The sequence below is a fragment of the Homarus americanus genome, unplaced genomic scaffold (assembly GCF_018991925.1).
Source record: "Homarus americanus isolate GMGI-L3 unplaced genomic scaffold, GMGI_Hamer_2.0 scaffold15794, whole genome shotgun sequence".
NCBI classification, from domain to species: Eukaryota; Metazoa; Arthropoda; class Malacostraca; order Decapoda; family Nephropidae; genus Homarus; species Homarus americanus.
In genome coordinates this window covers 799,245-819,168 of record NW_024748849.1, presented here as the reverse complement: position 1 = coordinate 819,168, position 19,924 = coordinate 799,245, and the positions used below count along the sequence as shown (strand labels likewise).

The 19,924-nt window shown below is 38.2% G+C and overlaps 2 protein-coding genes across 2 annotated transcripts; one reads left to right on the top strand and one right to left on the bottom strand.

Moving 5' to 3' along the window:
* The first annotated feature begins 828 nt into the window (after positions 1-828).
* On the top strand, positions 829-10,941 carry LOC121880478 (proteasome subunit beta type-1-like). Its single transcript, XM_042387681.1, has 5 exons — positions 829-1,014; positions 2,118-2,307; positions 5,393-5,522; positions 6,827-6,981; positions 10,639-10,941. The coding sequence occupies exons 1-5, from the start codon at positions 932-934 to the stop codon at positions 10,774-10,776; spliced, it is 696 nt and encodes a 231-aa protein (XP_042243615.1). The 5' UTR covers positions 829-931; the 3' UTR covers positions 10,777-10,941.
* On the bottom strand, positions 10,513-19,681 carry LOC121880479 (peptidyl-tRNA hydrolase 2, mitochondrial-like). The gene is made up of 4 exons (XM_042387682.1): positions 19,560-19,681; positions 12,305-12,865; positions 11,979-12,133; positions 10,513-11,191 (listed from the first exon to the last, which is right to left on the bottom strand). Exons 2-4 carry the CDS (start codon positions 12,501-12,503, stop codon positions 11,045-11,047), a joined length of 501 nt encoding a protein of 166 aa, XP_042243616.1. The 5' UTR covers positions 12,504-12,865; positions 19,560-19,681; the 3' UTR covers positions 10,513-11,044.
* Between the last annotated feature and the right edge of the window lie 243 nt (positions 19,682-19,924).

Below are 19,924 nucleotides of genomic sequence, written 5' to 3'. Positions count from 1 at the left end.
AGAGGCCCTGACCATAAAGTTAGCCAGGTTCAACTAACCAAACGGCTAATGCGCCGAACACTGGTAAAGAGGATAAAAGTAAAGTAAAAAAAAAAAAGTAATCACGTTTCGAGGTGAAATGGTTTAAAATTTAGAATTTGCCTTCTTTCGGTGCTAGTTTGCATAAGTTATGCTAATTAGTGGGTTCTATGCATAGAAACAAAGTGTCTGGATAATATTTTTCCTCTTGTCCCATGCAACACCTATGCCAAGTGGGACCTTTGCACTATGAAATGCAGTGATTACCCTTTTTTTTTTTAGCTCTTACCAAGTCTACTATTAGGCATTATATATTCTGAATAATAATATTAGTTACAACTATAAAGATGTGATAAATTTTGGATATAAACATATGTAAAACCGTCTTGGTATTTTCTATCACAGTTTTTAATAATGATAACTTTAGCTTCTCTAGATACTGTACAGGTATACTCAAAATATTTACTGAATGCAGTAGTTGTAAATGTTTAATATCTTTAGCCAGCATAACTTTTTTCATTAACAAATACTCATTACTTAATTTGTATACAAACTCTTTGACTATTAATGTATTGTACAAGAGTGACAATAAGTCGAGAGTCTGTGGTCACCATAGCTAGGTCATTAATGTTAATAAAATACCTCAGAAGTAACATGTAAAACAATTATCAATCATTATCAGTATTATATTATGACGTAGATGACCTTAATAAATTAACTAATAATTTATTAGTTAGGGTTTTATATTTTATTATTTAATATTAACTGAAAATATAATAAATGAGTAGCCAGTTTTGTTCGTGGTCGTTTCACAGCATTACTTGGTGTGTATCATTAGAGGAAGAGCGGCGAGTGACTCTGCCACAGACTTGTTTCATACCAAGTGAATTAAGAGACTAAAGAAGTGTTAAGCATGTCCTTGGAGGTAATGAGCAGCCCAGACTACATGCGAGACCCCAGGAAGCACCATTTCTACCCTTACGCTGACAATGGCGGGTGAGAAGCACAGGGACGGGTGTCATTGTACTTGGATGATCATCTGTTTTATTATATTTTTACCAACTTAGTTAAATGATCAGGTTAGGTTACGTAAGTAACGTATCTCACTAAACAGACGAACTTCCAAATGGGGTGTTATCCAGATTCATTTTATGAGAATTATTTCACTTGTTACAAAAAAGGAATCTCTAATTTATAGTTGCAATCAGCAATTTAACAATTCTAAGACACTTCAATGGTATTTCTGGCACTAATTACATGTAAGAGAGATATTTAACATTTTATTATGCACGTTCATATGTGGCAGTACTGTGGAGCTCTCCCGGTTAGGCTGGATTAAGTTAGGTTTGGTTGAAAACTGTTTTCCGGATATTTTTTTATTATGTGTTTGAACACTTTTTACCTTGACTTTTTATAGCAAATCTCTATATTTTGAGATAGGAGGGGGCTAATGTCAGAAAGTATTGATTTGCGTCAGAAATGAAGGTTAAATTCTTTCATAACAAATCAAAACCATAAAAAAACAGTTTCCACTTCGATTTCGTTTATTGGCAACAAATGAAAATTTACTGTTTTATGCCATAATGGGAAAATTTTCAATACTTACCAGATATTTATTTCTAGAATAGCTTTTATGTACTTTTGGTGGAATTATCATCATTTCGGTCTTCCAGCGAATTTTAGGATTTTAAGTTTAGGTTGGGTTGGGTAGGTTAGGTTAAGTTAAGTGGAAATTGTTTTTCTGATGGTTTTTTTATGTGTTTTGAATAACTTCCAAATACAGTAGGTGCAATGTTTGGTTACACTGGATAATGTCTTTCTTACAGCTGACTGAGGGATTAAACCCGGTATGCAATGCTGAGAACCAAATGTGTCACTGTTATATAACCAGTGACCTTTCTGCTGTTGCTGTAAAATTTGCTGTTATAGAAGTGAACTGTGTAGTGTCATTTTTGTGTGTTTCTCTGATTTGCTTTCTGTACTCGTATATATATTGGATAGATTTAGCTTATATTTGCTATAGAACACCTTCATTGTTTGTACTCAATGTTAACTTTTTATTTGGTAGTTGTATTCATGATCAATTTTGTTATCAATAGCACATCTGTGGCCATCGCCGGTGACGACTTTGTGATGATAGCCAGCGACACCCGATTGTCTCGGGGCTTCAACATATTTTCGCGTGACCAGGGGAAAGTGTTCGGGTTGACCCCCACGACCATGATGGCCTCGTCAGGTTGCTGGGCCGATGTGCTCACCCTCAATAAGGTGTTACAGGCCAGACTTACGGTAAGATACGAGTCGGTAACAGAAGAGTTAGTAAGAGATTCATCTTTATTTTATAAACCTCGATATGGTAAGCTAAAATTTAAAAGTATTAATTTGCTCTTATGTTCACGCCTTAATATTTATAAAAAGAAAACAAATCTGTAAAAATGCACTAATGGTTAGGAAGAACTTGAGGTTGGTGAACTGTAACCTGTAGGCAGTGGTAGTTAAAAAGTAACCGTACTTCCCCCTCCTTACCGTGTGTCTGCCACTGTCACTGCACAGTACGAGAGTGAGCATTGAGTTCGTCTTATATAGACACTTTCCAGGTTACTGATGACTCAGGTTACGGATTTGTGACTACAGATACTCTCCCATAAGTCCTATTTAATTTGGGCACCGAGTAATTCCTGGACTTAGTGAGTATATTTCCACCCATACCCCACCTGTGAGCTGTAGGTTATGGTTATTATCTAACTCATAATTTTGGGTAGGTATACTGTACTGTACGTATGTAATTTTCTTCATTTTTTTTTATTTAGTTACATTCACACTAAAAAATTACCACCATAAAACAATACAGGTAATAGTATTATAAAAGAAATGCCGGTAATTATCATAAGGTATAAAGTACTGTATATTTAACTCTTAGTTTTGGGTAGATCTACTGTACATACCTAATCTTCATTCTTTTTTACTCAGTTACATACACACAATCCTACATACAGAAAATTCAGAAATAGTTAAAATAAATAATTAATTATCATAAACGGGTAGAAATTTGCCCTTTTTTCAGGTAACCAGCCGGGCTAGTGGAATTGAATAGTTACTAGCCCTTCCCAAAGCTTGTTAACCCTTCCAAAATTTTAGAAGACATTTATATAAATTTGGGTTAATTACATACATATAAAGTTGTTTACTTTTACACTTTATTTAACTTGATAACAAAAGGTAAATTATATTGAAATTGCAAACACTGGCATTCAAAACATATTACTGTACAGTATTATAATATGGATAATTTGTTTCCTTTTTTACTTTATATCATTAGCTGAAATTTATAACAAATTTTAGATCCTCTTAAAAAACTATTGCACTGTATGCATATGTAACTGCAAGTAACTGAGGGCTTTCTTCTTCACTGGAATTGGTCAATAAGTTTCTGTATACTGTGTGCTCCTCGTCCAATTCATCGATACTGTCCAGCACGTCCTCTGTGCTGCAGCCATCTGTGTGATTGTAGCCATCAACACGGCAGGCCCCAGTTGTTAAAATCTGTTGATGGCTTCCTCTGGATTGAAGTTGTTAACACATTCTGGCTGCAACTGGACCATTAGGAGATTTGTCAAGTGGTCATCGGTGACCGCACACACCATCACATTTTGGGCTCTCATTGGCTGAGGAAGTGACACCACAGCCTTGCTCGCTTGGTTAACATTACACAGAATCGCCTGGGCAAATTGTCAAGACAAGATTCTCATTTCCCCATGGTTGATTGACATGTCAGTTCACCAAAGTCCTCATTTGATGGCCACTGTCCTTTACATATTTTTCTCTCAAACATATCATGATGTCTGCTGCCTTTGAAGGGTTAAAGCAACTTTTAGGGGTGAATCAAGTGATCTGAACAAAGTTTTCACAGGCAGTTACAGAGGGTTACTTGCATTTTGTACATTTTAGGTTGGCACTTCAAATTCCATTGTCACTATCTGGTAACCCCCCAAGTCCTACGCATGCTTGATAAAAGGTCTCATACCTGTACAGTATGGTATTGGTATATACGTACAGTACAGGTTGAACCCCGCTAATCTTGGACCTGATTGTCCGGCAGCTTCAATGGTTTGGGACGGTGTTTGAATCTGGCTGTCGTTAGTTTCCAAGACTGCTGCTTGGCCAGTAGGCCTATAATATACAAATTTCTCTCTGCTTTTTCTGCTAATCTACTTATTTCTGTGTCACAGTACAGTAAACTTGTGCCAACACTTTGTCATAGGGGTCCAGTAAATCTGGGCTAGATTTATACTGATGTAAGTTGTATTGGTACCAGTGTAATACATTTTATGCATTATTTTGCCCTTTTTTAACCCCAGCCTCCATGGTTTGGAATTTTCGCTAACCTGGAACCAGTCTGGTACCAAACTTCCCGGATTAGTGAGGTCCAACCTGTACTACATTATGTGTACTTTGTGTGCTCAATGATTACCTATGGAGGGGTCACTTCCGGCTTATGGAAAATTTGGCATGTGGATAGCCTCCAGGAACGTAACCCATCAGTAACCCGGGTAGTGTCTGTACTGTACTCTCATATCCATAGCAGTTAGTGAGGGATATGCCATACTGTAGATCACACTAATTAATTATAGTTTGGTGACTTTCATATATCTTGGTTATGTTAACAGTACGGTATTGTTGACAAGTTACTCTTGAAAAAAAAAATTGTGTTAGTGTAAAGTTAAAGATCATAATCACTGTAGTTTTAGAAAACATAATAATGTATATGGAAGGTGTGAGAAAATCTTTATCAGAAACTTACTGTATGATGATTTGAATTTTCAATTCCATGAGCCACACATTTATTTGCACAACCAGTCAAGGATGGAGAGGTGGGGCTGGTGTACAAGCTCCAGGAGTGTAGCTCTATGTGTGTGTTAAGGTATCTCAGAGCAGATGAATTATGCTTATAGTATTATTAAGTTATTATTTTTGTGTGTGATACTAATTCATAACCACCACATCAAGGCTCCTTAAATGATAAAGGTAATGACCTGGCTATCTTTCGTGTAGCTTTGATTTCTCATTTATTTTATGTTAGGGTCTGGCCACACCAACGTACATTTTACCTGAAACATGTGATCAACAAGAAAAAATGAAGCACAGGCCGCAATAACAGTCAAAACCCTGTGCTTCTTTTCTTCTTGTCAATAACATGTTTTGGGCAAAATGTTCATTAGTGTAGCAACACACTTTGGTTAGGAACTGGTTATCTTTAGTGTAGCTTAGATGTCTCAGTTATGGACACTAAGGAACTTTATCTTTGGTTACTTTTAATCTGGCCAGTATAAAAAAAAGAGCTTGTGTACTGTAATAATGAATCTGAACTTTCCAGATGTACTCTCATGAACACCATGACCAAATGTCAACCACAGCCGTTGCCCAGCTGTTGTCAACGATGCTTTATTGGAGGAGATTTTTCCCATATTATGTCTCCAATATACTGGCAGGCATTGATGAAGAGGGTAAGGCAGACCTTAGTGTTGCTTGTGTTTTCTTGTCCTCAGAGTGGTGTACAACTGCATAATAACCTTCTTGCTTCCACGCCATGTTGGGAAATTTCCAACCGCTCGCTATCTGATAACGAAATATTTGTCATGCATTTTCCAACTGTTCATTACCTAATGGCCAATCTTTAGTCATCCAGTCACGGAGCCTCACTCCTTAAGTTTGAAACAAATTTGCAGCCACTTCCCTTAAACATAAGAGGCTGAAACTTTTACTAGAATTGCTTGAATCATTGTACAGTGCAGTGCAGTACAGTATTTTATTAAGAAAAATATACAGGCACCGAGAAGTAAATAAGAAGTATGTTTATTTAAAAAAATATATATATTTTTCAACTTCAAATTTTTGGGAGATGCTTGTGATACTCTACACTTTTTTTGTTACTCAGTTACATGCACACACAATCCCACATGCAGAATGTGGGAAAAAAATTACTGTACTATAATCTAAAAAATATAAAGGGAGTAAACTTTTCTTCGTGCACTTGAGTTAGCTCGCGGAACCCCCAGGAGGTGGGCTGAGTTAAACAAAACCACATTTGTCCAGCTTGTCTTTTGTATTCTGTTCCAGGTTACTCTATTTATTCACTATTTGGAGTTCTTTATGTGATTATGAAATTGAGTGAAGGATTATTGAGTTTCATAAAGATGGGGGCTTAATTTTACACAAATATACCAAAACAATCACTGAAGAGTAATAAATAATTGATTGTTGAGTGAGTTAACCAATCACTTAAACTGAGAAGTATTCAGGATACCTAATGTTGTTCACTATTAACAATGAGCATGTCATAATGTTGCATTGTAATTGGTAAGGTGGTTTGGTTCTAAATCTTCACCAGAAAATATTTTATGATTGCAAGAGAAAATAAACAATATGTAGAGCTTGAAGAGAATTGTCTCTGTGATGTACTGTAAATATATATTTATACAACACCAGCTTCACACCTTCAATAAACGTTATTTGCCTAAGACATCATTCCTGTACAGGTACTGTACTCATAAAGTGTAATGAATGAATACTGCTACTTTGGATCACTAGTTACACTTACAAACACTGTCAGACTTACAGTACTTGTAAAAGGAGAACATTATCATTATTACATGGCTGCTGTGGGCAGTAGTACGAGTAGTGGGTATAATACCATAAATCAGTTCAATATTTGGCAAAGTTTTTTTTAAGGTTCTGTATGGGGTCTGGTTTTGGTTAGATCTAAGACTTATTTTTACTTAACATATGAATTTTTTTTATTGTTGTTCAGGTAAGGGTGTGGTGTACCATTACGACCCTGTTGGACACATGGAAAAACTGACGTTCAGTGCCACTGGTGCATCAGTGTCACAGATTCAACCCCTGTTAGACAACCAGATTGGAGGACTAAACATGCTGGATGTTCAACCTCCCAAAATGACTAAGGTGCAGTGCAATATTTAAAAACCATAGAGCTATAGTATTTAGTTTTATGTTGAGAAAGCATCAGTTAATAATACCAGTGGTATCTCATCATTGGTGGTGTAAGAGGACATTTGGTTTTAGGTGGGTAGGTTACTGTTCTGATTATGAATATATGGTCCACGATTCGACTGCAGAGTAATTAGTGGCCAAAATGACCCTTGAAAGATTTTACTGACATTTTTCACTGCTAATTACTCATCAACTATGGGTTTCCAAGGTGTAATTTAGGGTTTGTGTGTTATTCTGAAAGTACTTAATTAGTTAAACCCCTTAAATTTCAATTCTGAGAAAAAAGTATATTTTGGTCAAAAATTTTGTAAGGCATTAATTAGACTTACGTTTTTGGCCCAAAATTAGATTTTGCTGAAAATCACAGTGTGGGTACTCCTGAGCTTGTTGATTATTCATATGTGGTCAACAGTTCGATTGCAGAGTAATTAGTGGCCAAAGTGACCCTTGAAAGATTTTTCAGACAATTTTCAATGCTAATTACTCATCAACTATGGGTTTCCAAGGTGTAATTTAGGGTTTGTGTGTTATTCTGAAAGTACTTAATTAGTTAAACCCCTTAAATTTCAATTCTGAGAAAAAAGTATATTTTGGTCAAAAATTTTGTAAGGCATTAGACTTACGTTTTTGGCCCAAAATTAGATTTTGCTGAAAATCACAGTGTGGGTACTCCTGAGCTTGTTGATTATTCATATGTGGTCAACATTCGATTGCAGAGTAATTAGTGGCCAAAATGACCCTTGAAAGATTTTTCAGACATTTTTCAATGCTAATTACTCATCAACTATGGGTTTCCAAGGTGTAATTTAGGGTTTGTGTGTTATTCTGAAAGTACTTAATTAGTTAAACCCCTTAAATTTCAATTCTGAGAAAAAAGTATATTTTGGTCAAAAATTTTGTAAGGCATTAGACTTACGTTTTGGTGGTTTTTGGCCAAAATTAGATTTTGCTGAAAATCACAGTATGGGTACTCCTGAGCTTGCTGATTATCATATGTGGTCCACGATTCGATTGCAGAGTAATTAGTGGCCAAAATGACCCTTGAAAGATTTTACTGGACATTTTTCAATGCTAATTACTCATCAACTATGGGTTTCCAAGGTGTGATTTAGGGTTTGTGTGTTATTCTGAAAGTACTTAATTAGTTAAACCCCTTAAATTTCAATTCTGAGAAAAAAGTATATTTTGGCCAAAAATTTTGTAAGGCATTAGACTTACATTTTTGGCCCAAAAATTAGATTTTGCTGAAAATCACAGTTGGGTACTCCTGAGCTTGTTGATTATTCATGTGGTCCACGATTCGATTGCAGAGTAATTAGTGGCCAAAATGACCCTTGAAAGATTTTACAGACATTTTTCAATGCTAATTACTCATCAACTATGGGTTTCCAAGGTGTGATTTAGGGTTTGTGTGTTATTCTGAAAGTACTTAATTAGTTAAACCCCTTAAATTTCAATTCTGAGAAAAAAGTATATTTTGGTCAAAAATTTTGTAAGGCATTAGACTTACGTTTTTGGCCCAAAATTAGATTTTGCTGAAAATCACAGTGTGGGTACTCCTGAGCTTGTTGATTATTCATATGTGGTCACCAATTCGATTGCTGAGTAATTAGTGGCCAATATGACCCTTGAAAAATTTTAAGGACATTTTTCAATGCTAATTACTCATCAACTATGGGTTTCTAAGGTGTAATTTAGGGTTTGTGTGTTATTCTAAAAGTACTTAATTAGTTAAACCCCTTAAATTTCAATTCTGAGAAAAAAGTATGTTTTGGTCAAAAATTTTGTAAGGCATTAGACTTACGTTTTTGGCCCAAAATTAGATTTTGCTGAAAATCACAGTGTGGGTACTCCTGAGCTTGTTGATTATTCATATGTGGTCAACAGTTCGATTGCAGAGTAATTAGTGGCCAAAGTGACCCTTGAAAGATTTTTCAGACAATTTTCAATGCTAATTACTCATCAACTATGGGTTTCCAAGGTGTAATTTAGGGTTTGTGTGTTATTCTGAAAGTACTTAATTAGTTAAACCCCTTAAATTTCAATTCTGAGAAGAAAGTATGTTTTGGTCAAAAATTTTGTAAGGCATTAGACTTACGTTTTTGGCCCAAAATTAGATTTTGCTGAAAATCACAGTGTGGGTACTCCTGAGCTTGTTGATTATTCATATGTGGTCAACAGTTCGATTGCAGAGTAATTAGTGGCCAAAATGACCCTTGAAAGATTTTTCAGACATTTTTCAATGCTAATTACTCATCAACTATGGGTTTCCAAGGTGTAATTTAGGGTTTGTGTGTTATTCTGAAAGTACTTAATTAGTTAAACCCCTTAAATTTCAATTCTGAGAAAAAAGTATATTTTGGTCAAAAATTTTGTAAGGCATTAGACTTACGTTTTTGTAATTTAGGGTTTGTGTGTTATTCTGAAAGTACTTAATTAGTTAAACCCCTTAAATTTCAATTCTGAGAAAAAAGTATATTTTGGTCAAAAATTTTGTAAGGCATTAGACTTACGTTTTTGGCCCAAAATTAGATTTTGCTGAAAATCACAGTGTGGGTACTCCTGAGCTTGTTGATTATTCATATGTGGTCACCAATTCGATTGCTGAGTAATTAGTGGCCAATATGACCCTTGAAAAATTTTAAGGACATTTTTCAATGCTAATTACTCATCAACTATGGGTTTCTAAGGTGTAATTTAGGGTTTGTGTGTTATTCTAAAAGTACTTAATTAGTTAAACCCCTTAAATTTCAATTCTGAGAAAAAAGTATGTTTTGGTCAAAAATTTTGTAAGGCATTAGACTTACGTTTTTGGCCCAAAATTAGATTTTGCTGAAAATCACAGTGTGGGTACTCCTGAGCTTGTTGATTATTCATATGTGGTCAACAGTTCGATTGCAGAGTAATTAGTGGCCAAAGTGACCCTTGAAAGATTTTAGGGACATTTTTCAATGCTAATTACTCATCAACTATGGGTTTCCAAGGTGTAATTTAGGGTTTGTGTGTTATTCTGAAAGTACTTAATTAGCCACTAATTACTCTGCAATCGAATTGTTGACCACATATGAATAATTAACAAGCTCAGGAGTACCCACACTGTGATTTTCAGCAAAATCTAATTTTGGGCCAAAAACGTAAGTCTAATGCCTTACAAAATTTTTGACCAAAATATACTTTTTTCTCAGAATTGAAATTTAAGGGGTTTAACTAATTAAGTACTTTCAGCAAAATCTAATTTTAGGGCCAAAATAACGTAAGTCTAATGCCTTACAAAATTTTTGACCAACTAATTACTACTTGTGATTTTCAGCAAAATCTAATTTTGGGCCAAAAACGTAAGAATAATGCCTTACAAAATTTTTGACCAAAATATACTTTTTTCTCAGAATTGAAATTTAAGGGGTTTAATTAATTAAGTAAGTCCTTTGTCTTAATTTAGTACTGTACATTTTTTAGGACATTTTGTAATAATGCTCTTCTAAGTAATGTCCATGAGTGGTGTGATCTTTATTGAGTGACCAGATTATTGAGACAAAAGTTTTTGAATAATAGTATTTTGTGTGGTGCACATCTACATTGCATTGTTTGTTCACTTGATAAAATTTTCAGGAACTTGCTCGGCAACTAATTCACGATGCCTTTGTTTCTGCGGCTGAGCGTGACATTAACACCGGCGATGGTATCCTTATTCACACCATCACCAAGGATGGCAAGACAGAGGAAACTGTGAAACTGCGGAGGGATTAATGCACTGCTAGTGTTTGTTTTATGATCATCATATTGCACCAGGAATACTAATTATAATGCCAAGAAGTGTTTGTCTCCTACATATTTAAACAAAGGATTCATGCTTACAATATTTGGAGATTCAAAGCTTTGTCAATGATTTTTTCAATAAAAAGTATTTCATTATTTTAGTTTGCATATTTACACTGAAGAAAAATTTAATATGTATGAATTCATAGAACATCCTAAATCTATGAAAAAATAAATAAATAAAGTGGTCACACAAGGTTTATAGAAGTCTTAGGTTACCAGTAATCTTATCAACATCTGCTATAGGTGCTGGTCCAACAGCCAAGACTGTCTGTGAACCAATAACTACTTGAGTTCTTCCAGCATCCTGTACAGTTGCTGTTGGTACTCCTGCTACTGCTGCCATCTGTAACAACACACAAGAAGAACCACGGACTAAACATACTGTATTTAGAATCAGTGGAGACTGAGTCACTCCAGAACCCCTTCTGGAAATAACAGTCATATTTAAAGACATTGAAACCAAAAGAATACGTATGTTATGACATTTACTGGAACTATCTTACCCATACAAAATAATATTTTTGCGGTAATAAAGTAAAACCCTGATAATTTTGTTACTATAAACAACCTTTTTCAGTGTGGAGGGACTAGAGGCTATGTGGAACGAACAGGAAACTGTAGAGGGACTGGAGTGTGTGTGTGGAGGAACTAGAGACTGTGTAGGGACTGGAGACGTGGAGGAACTAGAGACTGTGTGGAGGGACTGGAGAGTGTGTGGAGGGACTGGAGACCGTGTGGAGGAACTAGAGACTGTGTGGAGGGGCTGGAGACTGTGTGGAGGAACTAGAGACTGTGTGGAGGAACTAGAGACTGTGTAGAGGGACTGTACACTGTGTGGAGGGATTGGAGACTGTGTGGAGGCTCTGGAGACTGTGTGGAGGCTCTGGAGACTGTGTGGAGGGACTGGAGACTGTGTGGAGGGACTGGAGACCGTGTGGAGGGGCTGGAGACCGTGTGGAGGGGCTGGAGACCGTGTGGAGGGACTGGAGACTGTGTGGAGGGACTGGAGACTGTGTGGAGGGACTGGAGACTGCGTGGAGGGACTAGAGGCTGTGCGGAGGAACTCTTAATTATATACAACTGATTAATACTGCTGTACTGTATACTGTTTATCATTCAATAATACAAACCTCCATTAATGTATTGAAGTGGTCCAAGTCTTTGGCACTGACCACTATTTTAGGCTGGCCTGCATCCTCCCATGCCTGCAACACACGAGGGTTACTTTTCTGGATTTGTTTGTAGGCTGCTAAGGTGCCATGGCTGCATTGTGCAGCTACTTTTCCTGAAACATAAATGATGTTTTAAGTTTGATCAGTTTTACTGTGACGCTAGACAAACATCATGAGTCACTCACAATAAAAATTCTTCAGTGTAAATACAGTATAAATGACTGACTGTACATGAGCTGTCTCATTAATGCTCAAGTTATAAAGAATTTAAACAAAACACCAACCTTTGCCCATTTTCAAGTCAGCTCTTACTACTAGTGCCAATTTAGTGGGTCCCACTGATGCAAGAGATGCCACTCTCCGCATGGTGTTGCTCAACTTGCGGCCAATAATAATGCCAGCCAGGAAACAAGCGATGGCGGGAGTTACTGTCATGAAGGACTGGCGGGACCAGAAAGGTACATCTGTGTCTGACATAACCATAACTGTTGGTGGTCTTCAGAGTTAAGTTCTCTTCAAGGTGGTAATCTTCCTAGTTTTAGAAATACAATAAACACAAAAGCAATATTTCTGCAGAGAACTTTTATTGTTTTTCTAACAAACGTGACAGTATAACTTCCATCACACCTTTATTTAATGATGGTTTACAGGACTTAAGAGTAAAAATTACTAGCGGTTCCAGTACTATACACTGTGATTAAAAGAGGTAATAATATTTGTTCTTCACTACAGTAATATAACCCTTAGTCTTTATGTTTATTTCTGTTATAGTCAGTAATGCACGACTGGAAATCCTTCACTTCAGCTTGACACTTGCGCCAGTCCTTGTGGTCAGCCATGCAGAACTGGAATAAAAGAAAAGTACAATATGTAATAATCTTCTTAAGTACAGCTGCTACACACAGTTAAGCTTAAAAGGTACAACTTGTGTCTTTGATTATATAAGGTAGACATGACTGTTCCATGTGCTGTAATAAGTAAACTCTAGTACAGTACATCATAAAAGTTTGCATTACAAAATACTGTAATATGACCTTGACAAAGAAGCCACTCAAATACAGGACAATTATGTCTCCCACTTTTCCCTTCTGGGACAAGAAGATAAAGCAACTCTATACAGTATGTAACCAACTACAGTATCTATGTAACCAACTATCTATCTATATAACCCACTATTTATGTAACCAATTATCTATCTATATAACCCACTATTTATGTAACCAACTATCTATCACAGTATTTTTACCTTATTATTCGGTTTGTCACTTAATTTTTAGGCAAATTACTGATTAATTATATATTGTATTTTCTATAGCAGTACGGTATTTAATATTTTATACAGTATTATGAATTATAAAAAATACACCATAAGAGGCTGGGATGTGTTGGTGGTGTTGGAGGGTGTGTGCATGTGATGTGATGTTGAGGTGTGTTCCACACACACACACACACACACACACACAGTAGTTTATTGACAAAAGTATAAATACAGTACACGGTAAATATGTTAATCGAATTCAAAATACATTTGTCCAGCAAAATATTTTAAATCCAAACACAACATGTCAGGGACAATTTTAAACTTAACTATAGATTCCTAGTACCTCATGTACATAATTCAGGCACATATATATTTTCATTTAAGAGTTCACTGATACTGGAGAAAGTCAGTGACAAACACTTCCGTCTGCCCACAACAGATATCAACAGATGGCCACCAATCACATACTCCCGACGCACTCTGTACCATCTAAAGCGTGGGAATGGTTATCCTGATGGCAGTGTTATCGCGCGACTCAAGTCACTGAACATATTCCACGCGCGTAGCCGTAGACAAGGCCGTCATACACATAAGCCCATCAGAACCGTAACCTCCACTAGGAAACCGGAGAAACCCCCCCCTGACAGACCGTACCACTACACTGAAGTTCCACGGATATGGTATGATCTCCCGTCTCTACTGCTATCCAACGTCACTTCCCTAGCTAACAAGTTTGACGAGCTGGCAACTACAGTCAGGTCAGCCGCCGCGAGCGTCGTTGCCATATGTGAGGCTTGGCAAATTGTGCCTGAAACGTGTCATATTGAGGGATATCAACTCTTTCATCGCCTTCGTTCACATAGACGCGGAGGGGGCGTTGCCCTCTTCTGTCAAGATGACCTACGCCCGCCACGCCTGGATGTTTAAGTCCCAGCAGATGTGGAAGCATTATGGGTACGTGTTGTGCCACAGGCCCACCCTCGCCACACTGCTTCCATCATAATCTGTGTGGCATACCATCTGCCTTTCTCACCCACCAGAGACACTCTTATCAATCATCTCATTACCACCTCAGACCACCTCAGAGTTAGGTACCCATGTGCCAAGTTAGTATTATGTGGGGATTATAATGAAATTGACACCACTGATATCCAGGACCAGCTATCACTATCACAAGTTGTGACCTTCCCCACACACGGTCAAAATACCCTTGACCTTATCTTAACTGACTTAGCGGACCAGTACCAACCACCTCAACCAATGCCTCCTATCGGGTGTAGCACACACTTATCAGTGCTCTGGTCCCCAGCTGCCACTCCCACTCAAGTACAGAGACCCTACATCAAGACCTACAGGCCGATTACTGACTCTGCAGTGCGCCTCTTCGGGCAGTGGATAGTTCACCATCCCTGGACTGAAGTACTTAGCGTGGATGACGTGGAAACCAAATGGATAAATTATACCAACACCACCACGGAAGCTCACCACCACTTCTTCCCCGAGAAGTCCGTCAGATCTCACCCAGCTGACTTGCCCTGGATCACACCTCGGATCAAAAGACTTATGCAACAGAGAGACAGAGCCTTTCATCTCAATGACCACATCCGCTACAGGTCCCTTCGCAACCGAGTCATCCGCGAAATACGCACTGCAAAGAAGTCCCACTACCCAACCAAATTACAACACCTGAAGCAGACCAACATCAGTCAATGGTATGGTAAGCTTAAAGAACTCTGTGGACTAAACAATAAGACACACCCCCTCCCCTTCCTTAGCCATCTCACTAATGTTGACGCAGCTGAGCAAACAAATAACCATTTCGTACTATATGCCAGACGCTCCCCCGGCTTGACACAACCACTCTCCCTGCTTACCTACCAGCCCCCCTTCCCACTGACTTAGTAGAAGAATTTGAAGTAGCAAAACGCCTGGACAAACTAAAATTAAAACGCTCTACCACCCCCATTGACTTACCAATGAAACTTTTCAAGGAGTTCTCCCCGGAGCTTGCTAAACCCCTATGCTCCATCATCAATGCTTCTCTCAGTCAAGCCAGATGCCCAGCTGACTGGAAGACCTCTTATGTATCACCAGTGCCCAAGTCAACCAGCCCACAATCCTTAAATCAGCTACGACCTATTGCAATCACCCCAATACCCAGCCTAATCTGTGAAAGTTTTGTGTTCGACTGGGCTTATGCTGATATTGCAGGAGTCGTAGACCCTCAGCAATTTGGCATATGAAAACTTCCACCACCACTCACTGTCTTGTCAGCTTTCTCGATTACATATACCGCCATCTCGAGAAACGAAAAACGTCTGTAGCTGTCGCCTTCATTGGTTTTACTAAAGCATTCGACCTAGTCGACCACAATATAATCATCAACAAAGCTATTGACCTTGGGCTTCGGAGAAGTCTTATACCATGGATTACAGACTTCCTCAGTGACCGACGCCAAGCTGTACGCTTCCGAGGGGCTGTCTCCACCTTTCAGTCACTCACCTGTGGCGTCCCCCAAGGCACCAAGATGGGACCACTCTGCTTCCTTATGCTCATCAATGATGCCCTAAGAGAAACCCCTGCTCGCTGGAAATATGTCGACGACTCCACCATTGGGATCAGCGTCAACAATTCTGCTCCCAACTATACCGCCCTTCAGGATTTATTGAACAGTCTCCAAAACTGGGCCACCAACAACCATGTCACCATCAACCATACCAAGACCATGGTTATGCACATCAACCTCTCCTCCGACATTGTCCCACCTCCTTCCATTACTTTAGGTCCGAACACACTCCAGGTTGTAGATTCCACGAAGCTCCTCGGCGTCACCATAGACAACAAACTAAATTGGAAACCACACGTCAGTGAAGTTGTCAAATCCTCCAGTTTCCGTCTCCACCTCCTCCGCCGACTCAAGTCCCTCGGAGTTCCTGCACCCGAGCTCCTCAGTGTTTACACAACATTCATACTTCCCAAGCTCACCTATGCCTCCCCCACCTGGTCTTCCTCCCTAAATGCCACACAACGTAAACACCTAGAAAAAGTGCAAAAGAGGGCATGCAAGATTATTCTCTCCCCTTCATACTCCACATATCAAGAAGCGCTCAACACACTGACCCTTTCGACTCTCACTGACCATCACCACGACCTCATCTGCAAATTTGGTAAGAAGCTTCTACACCATCCTCGACACCGGCTCCTACTACCACCTGAGTTCCCCAGCCAAAGAATTGCTGTTCGACACCACAACCGCATCCAGCCCATACGTGCGAACTGACCGCTATAAGAACAGCCCAGTCCCAACCATTGTAAAAATTATCAATAACTTGTAATAAACCAGTGTATTCACTCCCAGTAAATACTACTTCTTGCACTGTCACTATGTTGAAATGCACTGTAGTTTGAGCTTTTCCCCATCTAGTTATTATATATCTTATTTGTATCACTTATGTTACTTGTATATTATTTGTAATTCGAAACCCATTCCCCAAATATGTAACTGTATATTTTCAGCCTTCTGGCTGCCAAGCTCTTTCAATAAACCGTTAATTATTATTATTATTACGACGATGTGCAGAGAGCGGACAATCAATCAACAACACCTGTCGTTCACTTTGTACATGACTGTCGTCGCACTGACATACTCTCAACTCTGCTGGTGTGCGACTCCGCACACACACGGGAATTGAGACAGCAAAATAAGTGAGGGTCTTGTTGTGTGACTGCCTGGAGGAGAGATAAACATCAGCTGTTGAGAAGCGCTTGGCAACACCGGTGCATGTTACCACTTCATCTCTCTAATCACCCACACCTTTCTACTTTTTCACTCCACATTTTAAAATGTTATGTAATGTAACGTTGAAGGGATACAACTTTGCTCGTTTATACTTATATTTATCACAATCTCCCTGAAAATACTTTAGGTTTTGTCTTTACTCAAGACATCTTCAGGTCATGAGACCCACTAATACCACAGCCAAGAAAGGGTTACCTGACATGCCATCAGGTCAGTCATATGAGACCACTAATCCCCCACCCTACCTCCACCTGACACTGAGTTAGGTCAGGTCAGGTCTCCCCCCCCAAAATACTTTAGCTTTCGTCTTTATTGAAGACACCTTTAGGTCATGAGACCCACTAATCCCCTACCCAATTAAAATACTGCGCATTATCTCATAATCAGAATTTGGAAAGCAAATTTGGAGAATATTTTCAGATTTTTTAGGATTTTCAGAAAATTCTCTTGATTTCCAACCTCGGAATTTGTTCCCAAAGCCAAAATTTTCTGGAAAATTCCAGGTTTGGGATTGATTTTGTGAGAAAACTTCAATTCCGGCTATTGGAAAGTTCCAGGTTTGAGGAATCCCGGCTAACCTCGTCCATCATTGGCCGAGGTTTTCGTTCATTTGCACCAAATTTCATGAGACTTGATGACAGAGGATGAAAATGTTAAACCTCTACATCACTTCTTAGCACATATTATTACAGTAATTAAATCTTGTCACAACGCAACATTTAAGATGGGGAGATGCCAAGTTAGTGGATAAAGTATTTAATAATCTGCTCGTGGGTGTGAGAAATGTTTTTGTTGGTTAAGTACTACAGTGATGACATCTGTTGACAGTTGACGTCCAATCAAAATTTCTGCCAAGTCCAGTGGCTCTTCCCGAGCGTTTTACCCCCTTCCCGGACTGCACGTATTTTTATCGAGTTTGATCAGTTATATAAATGGTTTGGGATATATCCAACCATACAAACTGTAGTTCATTACCTATTGTGCTATATGTTTGGTATAATCTGTTTCTATTTGCTTCATGTTTGGTACAAAACAAAGAAGTAATGAAAAGACTTCATTCAAAAGTGAATTTCATCTTTGCCTTTGACCTTTTATGATAAATATTTAAAATTTTCTAACATCCTCTTTGATGTGCTAATGCCTTGAAATAATTTACATTTTGATAGTCCAGATATTTAACATTATTTTAGATAATAACAGGTAAAGTCTGTTTACTAATTGTGAACATATTTTGTTTGAATAAATGGACAGCTATAAGAACATTTACTATGAACCAATCAGCTATTTTTATAGAAGAGGGGCGGGGCTTACAGGCCAGGTGAGCGTGGAAATACAATAGGTAAAGATTTGTTTTATGCCCTTGTGGGAATTTCATTACTAAAATAATTTTTTCTTATGTTTTTCATTGTGGTTTGAATGAATAAGGCCTTTACTTTTTTTAAGGCTAATATATATTTAATGTTATATGACCTCTTTAACACTAGCAATGACACTGAATCCTTCCAAAGAAGGCAGGACTTTGTAGATGAGGGAAAATGTATTAGTTAGATAAGGTTAGGTTGGTTAGGTCAGGTTCTGTTAGGTTTTGTGCACTTATTTCCATTTTCTTGTTTATTATCTTGCAAATATCCACCGGAAAATAGGATAACCGAGATATTAATTTTTCAAGATTATTACATTCGTTCACAGGTGTAATCCTGGTTAGGTTAGGTTTTCTTGGTTGGTTGGTAATATAATTTATTTGAAAAACACTTGATTTCCGGTGGAAATGAATATAAAATTCGGTGAAATTTAAGTCATGAACCGGTCTTTGTCTCGCTGTTATTAATATGTTTTTCGCAATGTTTTAGTCTTAGCCAATGAACAATGCGTGGGTGCGTCGGGAGCGGAGATTTTATTTTTCAGTACCAGAATAACCAGATACGGCTGAACAGGTGGAAAGAGCTGTGCCAACATTGTGACAGATTATTTTACGTCAATTGCAGTTTCAACAGAAAAATAGTTAAGTTAAGTTAGGTCAGGTATGGTTTTGTTGTTTTTTTATTTATGCGATTTACTAAAAAAAATACAATGTCGTTAAGATTGATGGGTAGAGTGGGGAGGGAGGGAGGGGGGGGTATCTCAAAAACTATTAATTTCCGGCTGAAATAAATATCAAATTCGTTCGAAACTCATCAAGTAACATCAGAAAAACGTATTTTTAATATCGCACTAAAGACCGGTGTGATACTATAAACTGACCTTAAGTTGTTATATCTGAACCTGCACCAGTGAGGCCTTGAATGAGGTGACACTCGGTGTCGTCACAACGCGCTCATACATTACTCCTGGCTCTAACCATCTCCTCCAGCATTACCCTCCGTTCACTCAATATCAGAACCTTCCCTCATAATATCCTGGACCCGCACCTGATGCAGCCAGCTCTATGAGACCTGTGGCATTCTACTACAAGTTTTACTGTAATCTCGGTGTAGCGTACTATAGTTACCTGGACAGCATAATGTTTCTCTAAGCACCCCGTCTTGGAGATCATGGCCTCCACAGGGTCCTCGTCATCGTCGTCGTCACCCACAACACGGGACCGTCTGTGATGATCTTCACTCATCTTGTGTTCTTATCGTGACGTCTCAGCGGGGGTAAAGAATAACCAAGGATCCTCAGTATAACACAAGTCCCATAACTCACTAATTTTAAGTTAATAATAATAATAAGGCAATTTCTCAGGACTAACCTGCGGCCGAAATTGATGTCAGGAAACTGAAAAAAAATGTGATAGGAAACAACTTGATTAGGTAATTCAATAAAAGGGTTTTTTCATTTGTAATGGGAGCCCTACACACAGCA